Below are 11809 nucleotides of genomic sequence, written 5' to 3'. Positions count from 1 at the left end.
CTGCAGTAGTCATGTGTTATCTCATCATCATCAAAACGTGGAAGTAAACCAAGGCACCAGGTGATCCCTTCCACCGCAGTGGAAAATTTGGTAGGTGAGTATCCTTTTTTTTTAAGCAATCTTTGTATCAGCTGGAGATTTTTTCTATGAAGATCCACACAAGAAATCCATAGCTGACCTGCCTGTAGTGAAATTATCTTACTTAGGTTCAATGGAGCTCATGAACACTATGATAGGACATTTAATTCTAAACATACATGGGTCTTCCCTGGGGCAGGTTCCCTTAAAGGAGAACTCCGAAGAAAATCATAATTTTTTCTGGAGGTGGGAGGAAACATAATAAACAAGTGCTACTTACCTTTCCCTGTGCCCCCACTGCGCCCGATATTGGTTTCAAGACTAACACCAGAACTCTTTTCCCAGCAGTGTCCCGCCCCAGTCACTGGCTGGCTGAGCAGGCAATCCATCACCTGCATGTCATGACATCCCTTCAGAAGTAGATCCAGGGGAGAGGTTAGTAGAGCTTGTTTATTATGTTCCTCCCTTTCCGGAGTTCTCCTTTAATATATTAATAAATGCAGTAGTTATGTAGGACAATGGGAGTCGTGGATGTATGGAGTTTTCACTCACAATGTTATAATAAATGCACTGATTTAGAAAAATCCACTGTAGTGTACTCTAGTGTGTAGTTGGTCATGAAGTATGGCAGCCCTTTAGCTTCTTTCCAGTTCATACAAACCCCTAATTAGATAAAATACATTAAAATGAAGCCCTAATGTGAAAATGTGGGGCATTTTGTATTTATTCAAAGAAGAGAATATAAAAAGTAAAACTGGCAATGAAGTACTGTTCCGCTTCAGTGCATACAGTTCTGCTTCCATACATAAACCTTTATTCATTGTCAGTTTTAGCGACCTTTTCTTTGAGGACATTTTGATTTTACAGTTGTCATAGCTACAATTTCTGCTCTCCCTGTAATTGTATATTTGATGCACTACTTCTTGCCTAAAAGAGATCCTATTGCTTAATAAATAAAAAAAAGTAGGAAATCTGTCAGCATTCACAAAATTCATTGCAGAATAAGTACCACATAAGAGCTATATACTGTGCAAAAAAAACACCTACAAAGTACCTGCAAAAAATGGCTGCACATCAAAGCATAACAAAGTAACTTCAACAGTCCAAGATAAGATAACTCCCATTAACCTCACAAAATGAATTCTCACTATTCAAAAAAAATTCTCAATTAACCTGAGAGAAAATACAAATGTGCGGTATCAACCTGATAAAATAAAATGAGGCATACAAAGGGCACAATAAATAAGGCAGTATCAATACAAATATGCTGATATTATGGCCTCCCAAGCCAGAAATTGGTCTAGTGGGAGACTGAGACCGCACTTGTTCATTAGTGAAACATGACTTTCTTGAGATTTAGGGCTCCCTGGTCCCCCTTGGCCTAGTTGTGGCCACTAGACACCAGGGACAGGGGATAAGTAGCTGTTTAGATGCAGCTGTCAGCCAGCTGTTGCCGCGCGGCCCCGACCGACATACAGTTATGTTCTTGGTCGGGAAGGGGTTAATGATTGTTCACAGAGAGTGGTGGTCTATGATTCCTACTCTGGTCCCCTGTAATTAGTGGTGTACTCCAAGGTTCAGTACTGGGCCCGCTTTTGTTTAACTTGTTTATTAACGATATTGAGGATTGATTAACAGCAATACAGTTGTGCTCAAAAGTTTACATACCCCCAGCAGAATTTTTGCTTTCTTGTCCTTTTTTCAGGGAATATGTATACAGTGTATATATATATATATATTTTTTTTTATATATATTTTTATATATATATATATATATATATATATATATATATATATATATATATTGTATACCTAACAATTTTCCTGGCAGTTGTGGATAAATGTAAAAATATGTATCTGGGTACTAATAACCCACATGCATCATATGTCCTTGGGGCAGTTACACTGGGAGAGTCATCGGTAGCAAAGGATTTGGATGTACTTATAGATAATAGACTACCGAATGGACCCTCGGGACAGAACTATAGTATTGCCGCTTTATAAAGCTTTGGTGCGCCTCATCTGGAGTATGCTGTTCAGTTTTGGACACTGGTCCATAAAAGGATGTCCTAAAGATGGAAAAGGTACAAAGACGACAACTAAACTAATAAGGGGAATGGAACATCTTAGTTATGAGGAGAGATTAAAATAATAAAATTTGTTTAGTCTCAAGAAGAGACGTTTAAGGGGAGATATGATTAATTTATTTAAATATATAAATGGCCCCTACAAGAAATATGGGGAAAAGATGTTCCAGGTAAAACCTCAAAGGACAAGGGGGCATTGCCTCCGCCTGGAGAAAAAAAGGTTCAATCTCAGGAGGGGAGAAGCCTTCTTTACATTGATCACTGATCTCAGGGAGACCAGACAAAGATAACACTGTCGGCTGCCAGCTAACGCGCTTAATACAATTAAACCCCTTAACCGCTCAATACAGTGAAATCCTAGATGCATTTCTTTACATTAAGAACAGTTAATATGTGGACCAGTCTCCACAAAAACATTGGAGGGCTTCAAAACAGGCTTATTAGGGTCCTATTCCACGGGCCGATGGGGGCTCGATCAAAGATGTAAACGAGCGCCGTTCTGCTAGATTGGCGCTCGTTTACTGGGCCTATTCCACAGCCCGATGATCGTTAAGCCAGGGCTGCAGGGACATCGTTACCGATGTCCTTGCAGCCCTTGTTTCATACATTACCTCTCCGGGCTGCAGGTCTTCTCCTTCTCCTGGTCCCGTGCCGCAGCAGCTTCGGAGCGGGGCTGTCTGAACTGACAGACCGCTCAGCCAATCACTGACCGCAGCGGTCCCAGACAGTGATTGGCTGAGCGGTCTGTCAGTTCAGACAGCCACGCTGGGAGAAGAATAAGACCTGCAGCCCGGACAGGTAATGTATGATGCTGCTGAAATCGTCGGTCGCTGCGCACCGCTATTCGCTGGTGGTGAACGATGATTTTAGGTCTGAACCTAATTAACGATTAGCTGATGACACAATCATCGACTGATCGTTCTCTCTATTCCACGGAGCGAAAATCGGCCAGATCGGGCCGATTATCGATCCGATTCGGCCGATTATCGCTCCGTGGAATAGGCCCCTTAGGGTACCTTCACATGTACCTCATTGCAGTGGATTTCACATCGCAAAATCTACTGCTATACTTGGCACTGTAAATTTCTGTAAATTGCTTTACATTCTCACAGCGGATTTTTCGTTCCGCAGCAAGATTGTAGCTCCTTGCCATTTAACCCACCGCTGCCGGGCTAATACATTACCTGGCTGCACTCCCACTTGCTTCTCTGGCTCTCTTTGTCCTTCAAAGTATATGTCATAAACGCCTTTTTATATGGAGTATATTATTCATAGGTTAAAGGTTGCTATAAGGCCAGTAAGCATAGTTTTGAAGAGGGAAGCTGTACAATATTTTTAGCTGTCCAGAAATAGTCATAGGCTCCAGCTTGGGCTGGGTACACCTAGTGCAAGCCTGGAGAGCGAAGCAGAAAAACAAAACACTAACTGCCAAGCAACCAGATGAACATGAGCTGACGGTTTGGAACAGTGACAAACATAGCAGATTAACCAGGGCACATATTGCCAAGATTCTACAGACATTGTAGTTTACAGTTTCAATAATGAACAAATAGGTAATGAAATGACACTGCTCTTATTTAATTGTCACAAAGAAGACATATATCTAGATAAAGTCTGCCTTGCTTGTTCAGATTAGCCTTACTAAATTCTTAAAAAGGGTTCTAAGTTTAAAAAAAAACTTCTTGCTAGAAGATTCCATGCTGGCTTCAATGCTTGGACCCCTAGTGATGAGCAGTCATTTTTTATGGAAACCTAGCAATAAGAGTTCTAGCTCCCCGCGCATCTAATACAGATGAAATGAAATACAGAACACATCCTCCAAGGCAAGAGACAAAGATCTTTGTCACCCTTCTCCATTCTGGTTGTAAGATGATGATACTGTAAAGAGAATTCTGCTCCATTCTGTTGTGACTGCAAATAAATAGAATTTATATTGTTTACCTAGTATTCATTTTGGACCAGATTAGGTGTTATTTTTCCCCCAGGTATGTTCTACTACTTGGTAATTGGTGAGGAAACAAGGAAAGGTGCGATCATATTTGCACATATTAATTCTACTGTGTGCAATGCAGTAGCAATTATGATGACACCTTTACAGTGTTGATGTTTGCATGAAGCTTCAGACACTCCCTTATTTTGTTAAAGGGGTATGTCAATGTCAAATAACACAGTTAAACCTGTAGGGCATGCCAAGTTAATTTTTTTTGCAAATACATTCATTTAGCATACTTACCTCCTCCTGATAGTCTGCTCTTTTCCTCCCATTGTTAACAGCTTTTTGTCCAGGTTACCGACCACCGCTCTGCTCTAAAAGCAGTGGTATAGTATAAATATTTAAATATAGTGAACTTGGGAGCTGGTGTACATTTCAACGTGCGGTGTGTGGGCCATGAGACCCTGGTCTTAGTATAGTCCCCCTATATCTCTACATCTATACTATATTCAAAAAATTCTAACAGCACTTCCCGATATCTTCAAAAACGTGAAATATTTATTCAATCACATCAAAAAAACAAACAGTGTGGCATAGCAAAAAATCAAGCGACCTTTCTCCTGTCTCACACGGGCATTTTCAAGCTCGAAAATGCTTGAAAATGCCCGTGTGAGACGGGGGAAACGTCGCTTGATTTTTTGCTATGCCACACTGTTCGTTTTTTTGATGTGATTGAATAAATATTTCACATTTTTGAAGATATCGGGAAGTGCTGTTAGAATTTTTTGAATATATCCTCCAGGATCCTAGGTCAGGATCATCCAGCCGGCACCCACAAGACGTTTAAGCTCCAAGCTGTGCTGCTTGCAATACTTTTTGCATACATCTATACTATATCTATGTTTATACTAGACAGGCCACTGCTTTTAGAGCCAATGTACTGTAAAAGTATATGTCTATATTAGTTGAGATGGAAATACAACTTTGAAATTTGCAAGCAGGCAGGGGTGGGTATGAAAATAACTAAGAAGTTAACTTACCTGTCCCCCGTGCCTCGCAGTGCTAACACCGGGGTCCCGTTTGCTGCCGCCGGACGTCATCCTGCATTTTGTACATCACGTACCCAGCTCCTACAGCAGCGTTACGGTGCGGCTGAGCAATTGTCCGCTCTACTTACTTACCTATCTCCATGTCCTCACAGCGCAGCTTCACTGCTCACGGTATAATTGAGTATAGCTTTTCTTTTTAACCCTTAGAGGACCTGGCCAATTTCAATTTTTGCGTTTTCGTTTTTTCCTCCTTGTGCTTAAAAGGCCATAGCACTTGCATTTTTTTCACCTAGAAAATTCAAAGTGTGAAATTTTTCGTTTTTACGCCGTTTGCCCTGGGGTAAAACCGACTTGTTATATATGTTCCTCAAGTTGTTATGATTACAACGATATGTAACATGTATAACTTTTATTGTATCTGATGGCCTGTAAAAAATTCAAACCATTGTTAACAAATATATGTTCCTAAAAATTGCTCCATTCCCAGGCTTATAACGCTTTATCCTTTGGTCTATGGGGCTGTGCGAGGTGTCATTTTTTGCGCCATGAAGTGTTCTTTCTATCGGTATCTTGATTGCGCATATGCGACTTTTTGATCGCTTTTTATTAAAATTTTTCTGGATTTGATGCCACCAAAAATGTGCAATTTAGCACTTTGGGATTTTTTGGCGCTTACGCCATTTACCGTGCGAGATCGGGAATGTGATAAATTAATTGTTCGGGCGATTACGCAGGCGGCGATACCAAACATGTTTATTTATTTATTTTTATTTATAACATGGGAAAAGGGGGGGTGATTCTGACTTTTATTAGGGGAGAGGGCTTTTTATTAATAATAACACTTTCATTTTTACCTTTACACTTATACTAGAAGCCCCCCTGGGGGACTTCTAGTATAAGTGCACTGATATGCAACATACATCGATGAGACACATCGATTGCTTCCGGTGTAAGATGTGTGGATCGCTCCTCCGAGACAACGTCCCAGAGGAGTGATCCTCCCCACTAGACACTAGGGAACGGCTGCATTCGGTAATCGGATGCAGCTGTCAACTTTGACAGCTGCATCCGATTACTTTATTAGCGGGCACGGCGATCGGACCGCTGCGAGCGGCACCGGGGACCGTGGCGGTTCAGAGCGCGGCCGCCGCGCAGCCCCGCTCTGTACGTGTGGAGGTGGCCCCGGACGTACGGGTACGTCCAAGGTCGTCTAGGGGTCAAATAACACCCATCAGCAAACTATTAAAAAAATAAATGTCTCTGTACAAACCCTTTGAAAAGGTAGATTAGCAAAAAAAAAGTTCTTTCAAATCAACTGGTGCTAGAAAGGGCCACAGATTTCTTATTTACTTCTGTTAAAAACGGTCATATCTTCCAGTACTTATCAGCTGCTGGATGTCCTGCAGGAAGTGGTGTATTCTTTGCAGTCTGACACAGTGCTCTCTGATGCCACCTCTGTCCGGGACAGAAACTGTACACAGGAGTAGAAAATCACCATACAGAACCTCTCCTGCTCTCCAGACTGGAAAGAAAACCACTGTCTGTAGGACATACAGCAGCTGATAAGTACTGGACGATTTGAAATTTTTTTTAAAGGAAGTAAATTACAAATCTCTGGCTTTTTCTGGCACCATTTGATTAATTTTTTTTTTTTTTTTTGCTGAACTACCTCTTGTGATGAAGGCATATGTGTTGCTTAATATTACAATTCTCATATAAGATGTTGCATAGAAACCAGTAAGGTTCAGATCTCAAGACATGAGAACAAATACAAACTGCATTCTAGGTTCTTACTACATGTTTGAAACCAGTTTGGCTGTATTATTTAGCAATGCATGCAATGTCCAAATGATATCTCAGGAACAATCTGTAACATGTCCAGGCGACAGCACAGGAGACATACAGTGTGGGAAGCTAATTACAGTAATAAGATTGTATTCATTATTAGACATTTGTATGAAAATTGAGCCCTAAAAAGCTGTGTAATATTTTATTGGATGGTTTCAAGGGATGTTTCATGAAAGGCATTCAAGACATATCACAATGACCATTGCCAGAAGCAAGTTACTGGGGTACTAGCAAACTGCTGTGTCACTTTAGCTCCATACTGCATTTGTTTTAAGTACATATGGTTGATCAAGTGTACAAAAAGTGTCAGGACACCTTCTTGGATTTGCTTAGGGTTACAACAGGTGTGAGGAAAAAAAAAAATATATATATATATATATATATATATATATAAAAGTGAAGATTGTGGTTTACAAGACTCTAACCTGCTGTTATGTTCCTATGGGGCACAGAATGCTGAGGATCAAGGAAATTTTGGAAAATCTTTTCTTTCTAGAGGCGGCACTCTCAGTAACATCATTAAAGCACTCAACATGGCAAGATGAACATTTATAATAAGGGTTGGCCGGCGGAGCGGGTGGTAGTCCCATCACCAATGCACCAAAGCACCTAATTTGCTTATTGAATAAAGTAAGGAATTCCCAAAAACAGTGCTGAGGATCAATGTTACATTATAGGAACATAACAGTCTTCTAACCTGCTAATCTGGGTGTAATAGTGAAGGAGTATGAGGAAAAGGCCAGTCTACTAAATACATTCTTCTTTATTGTATTCACAGGGGGAATCCCATAACAGACGACATGACTAGAGATAATGTAAATACTCCCATAAATCTCACCTGCCTAACACAACAAGAAGTTGGGTGACGCCTTAAAAACATTAAAATCCATAAGTAACCGGGCCCAGAAGGTATCCATCCTAGAGTTTTGCAGGAATTAAAGGAGAAGTCCAGTGAAAATTTTTATTAAAGTATTGGACTGGACCTAGGGGAAGCTGTGGTTTATCTGGATTTTTCAAAGGCATTTGATACTGTGCCACTTAAAGGGTTGGTTTATAAAATTTGGATGCTGGGACTAGGGGAAAACATATGCAAATGGATAACTGGTTGAGTGATAGAAAACAGAGGGTGGTCATTGATGGGACATATTGGGTTTAAGTTACTAGTGTGATACCACAGGGGTTAACGTTAGGTCCACTTATTTTTAATATTTTTATTAATGACCTTGTAGAGGGGCTACAGAGTAGAATCTCCATTTTTGCAGATGATACTAAACTGGGTAAGGAAATCAGCACAAAGGAGGATAATATATTACAGAGGGATTTGAAGAAGCTGGAGGCTTGGGCAGAGAATGGAAAATTAAGGATAATGTGGATAAATGTAAGGTTATGCATTTGGGCCGTAGAAATAATAACAGTTATGTGCTAAATAATAAAACACTGGGTAAAACTGCTTCTGAAAAGGACCTGGGGATATTGGTGGACAGTAAACTCAACTTTAGTGATCAGTGCCAGGCAGCAGCTGCCAAGGCTAATAAAATAATGGGAGGCATCAAAAGAGGGATAGATGCTATAGATGAGAACATAGTTTTTCCTTTTTATAAATCACTGGTCAGACCACATATGGAATACTGTGTACAGTTTTGGGCACTGGTATATAAGAAGGACACAGCTGAACTGGAGCTGGTGCAGAGGAGGGTAACAAAGGTCATTAAGGGAATGGGTGGGTTACAGTACCAGGATAGGTTATCACGCTTGGGGTTATTTACTCTAGAAAAAATATGTTTTAGGGGCGATCCTATTACAATGTGAAAATATATGAATGGACAGTACAGAGATCTTAGTAGCAATCTTTTTACTCCTAGGTCTGTAACCATGACAAGGGGGCATCCTCTACGTCTAGAGGAAAGAAGATTTCACCACCAGCACAGACGCGGATTCTTTACTGTAAGAGCAGTGGGACTATGGAACTCTCTGCCACATGATGTTGTCATGGCTCCAGATTGGGTGGGATTTGAAACTCAGTCTCTTTGAAGTAAATTAGGCTTAATTGCAAACCAGACCTGAACTGGAGACAAGAGTGGTGCAAAAGTGGCCATGTTTTTATAGCACTGGATAGTCCCTTTAACTAGGTTACTATGTAACCTGCTGTTGGTTTCTCTTTAAGTCAATGGGTATACCACAGTATATGTGTAGAGACCTTTTGCCAGTATCCCATGTATACCAATTCTGTACCCTTAAACGTGATGTGAATGGGATCTTACATATGTACCATGTATTGTATGTTTGTACATAAATTACACCATACACATAAGGCACTGTTTACACTAGTGGCATGACATTAGTTTTTAAAGGAGCAGTGAAATGTGCCTAACATATCAAAGTACTTTTGAGAGTCCAGTTCTATTCAGTAGCTTTGATGTCCCGTACCTTCCTTCTCAGCCTTCCATATGTCATATTGTTTCTTATACAAGCTATCTCGGAAGGTTCTCTCTACTTGCTTTGAGAATTCAGGATTCTTTTCTTCTAATGCGTTAATGAGCTTCAGTGCGAAAGGTGTCTTCTCTCTCGGAAGGTAATTGTCTCTTGGTCTCACAGGAATCACAGAGTTATATTTATGGCACATGTGAATGGAATTAATTAACGTTGCGTGGGACTGAAACTCACACCAAGTTTCTCTGAGGAAGTTTTCGGTCAGTAATAGTATTGTCCAAGCAGACCCATTTACTGCATCGTCAAGGTTTTTCAGAATTTGTTGACCTGCGGGCATTTCTGCAAATATTAGGCCTGGTTTGATGTTAAATTCATCTTGTAGCATGTTCTTCACTCGTATTGCTTCTAATTCATCAGTTGCCGCATGTAAGATGACAAACTTATAAAATATATCCCCATCTTCAGTCTCATTGATCTCAGACATTATCAGCATCAACGCTAATTGCAATCCTGAATAGAAAACAGAACAATGCATATTATTGTTATATTGGCAACAACCATTATGTATACATTTCTGTAATTTTCATAGAAATACAGAAGACTGTCGGCACAAAAAGACCAGTATTTTCTTTCTTAGTATCTTAGGAAATGTATATGTATATATATATATATATATATATATATATATATACATGTATACATTACCGTTCAAAAGTTTGGGGTCACCCAAACAATTTTGTGTTTTCCATGAAAAGTCACACTTATTCACCACGATACGTTGTGAAATGAATAGAAAATAGAGTCAAGACATTGACAAGGTTAGAAATAATGATTTGTATTTGAAATAACATTGTTTTTACATCAAACTTTGCTTTCGTCAAAGAATCCACCTTTTGCAGCAATTACAGCATTGCACACCTTTGGCATTCTAGCTATTAATCTGTTGAGGTAAGCTGGAGAAATTGCACCCCAAGCTTCTAGAAGAAGCTCCCACAAGTTGGATTGGTTGGATGGGCACTTCTGGCGTACCATACGGTCAAGCTGCTCCCACAACAGCTCAATGGGGTTCAGATCTGGTGACTGCGCTGGCCACTCCATTACCGATAGAATACCAGCTGCCTGCTTCTGCTGTAAATAGTTCTTGCACAATTTGGAGGTGTGTTTAGGGTCATTGTCCTGTTGTAGGATGAAATTGGCACCAATCATGCCACTGGGTATGGCATGGCGTTGCAAAATTGAATGATAGCCTTCCTTATTCAGAATCCCTTTTACCCTGTACAAATCTCCCACCTTACCAGCACCAAAGCAACCCCAGACCATCACATTACCTCCACCATGCTTAACAGATGGCGTCAGGCATTCTTCCAGCATCTCTTCATTTGTTCTGCGTCTCACAAACGTTCTTCTTTGTGATCCAAACACCTCAAACTTGGATTCATGCGTCCACAACACTTTTTTCCAGTCTTCCTCTGTCCAATGTCTGTTCTTTTGCCCATCTTAATCTTTTTCTTTTATTGGCCAGTCTCAGATATGGCTTTTTCTTTGCCACTCTGCCCTGAAGGCCAAAATCCTGCAGCCACCTCTTCACTGTAGATGTTGACAGTGGTGTTTTGCGGGTACTATTTAATGAAAATGCCAGTTGGGGACCTGTGAGGCGCCTGTTTCTCAAACTAGAGACTCTAATGTGCTTATCTTCTTGCTTAGTTGTGCAACGCGGCCTCCCACTTCTTTTTCTACTCTGGTTAAAGCCTGTTTATGCTGTCCTCTGAAGGGAGTAGTACACACCATTGTAGGAAATCTTCAATTTCTTAGCAATTTCTCCCATGGAATAGCCTTCATTTCTAAAAACAAGAATAGACTGTCGAGTTTCAGATGAAAGTTCTCTTTTCTGGCCCTTTTGAGCGTTTAATTGACCCCACAAATGTGATGCTCCAGAAACACAATCTGCTTGAGGGTATAAACCCACACACCGTATAAGCAGCGTATTTACTGCTGCGATACGCAGCAAATACGCAGCAAACACGCAGCAAATACGCAGCAAAAACGCAGCAGATTATATCTAAATAACTGAACACAGCATCAAATCTGTACCTACAAATCTGCTGCGTATTTGCTACGTATTTGTTGCGTATCTGCTGTGTATACGGTGTGTGGGTTTGTACCCTGAAGGAAGGTCAGTTTTGTAGCTTCTGTAACGAGCTAGACAGTTTTCAGATGTGTGAACATGATTGCACAAGGGTTTTCTAATCATCAATTAGCCTTCTGAGACAATGAGCAAACACATTGTACCATTAGAACACTGGAGTGATAGTTGCTGGAAATTGCCAGAGATTTGTAATTTACTTCTAATAAAAAAAAATCTCAAGTCTTTCATTTTAGTGTAT

General features: G+C 40.4%; 1 protein-coding gene and 1 long non-coding RNA gene across 4 annotated transcripts in view; one reads left to right on the top strand and one right to left on the bottom strand.

The window, feature by feature from the left end:
* The first annotated feature begins 438 nt into the window (after positions 1–438).
* Positions 439–11793, top strand: LOC138786048 (uncharacterized). Its single transcript, XR_011362181.1, has 3 exons — positions 439–513; positions 7774–7810; positions 8858–11793. It is a non-coding gene; the product is annotated as an uncharacterized lncRNA (long non-coding RNA).
* TICAM2 (TIR domain containing adaptor molecule 2) overlaps positions 7741–11809 on the bottom strand; it is a 27853-nt gene continuing 23784 nt past the window's right edge. For all 3 annotated transcript variants that reach the window (XM_069962693.1, XM_069962691.1, XM_069962692.1), the window contains exon 2: positions 7741–9935. In XM_069962693.1, the coding sequence (XP_069818794.1) occupies positions 9400–9918 (519 nt within the window). In that variant the 5' untranslated portion in view covers positions 9919–9935 and the 3' untranslated portion in view covers positions 7741–9399. The remainder of the gene's footprint in view (positions 9936–11809) is intronic.

This window comes from Dendropsophus ebraccatus, chromosome 3, assembly GCF_027789765.1.
Source record: "Dendropsophus ebraccatus isolate aDenEbr1 chromosome 3, aDenEbr1.pat, whole genome shotgun sequence".
Taxonomy (NCBI): Eukaryota; Metazoa; Chordata; class Amphibia; order Anura; family Hylidae; genus Dendropsophus; species Dendropsophus ebraccatus.
This window is presented reverse-complemented; position numbering and strand designations above follow the sequence as displayed.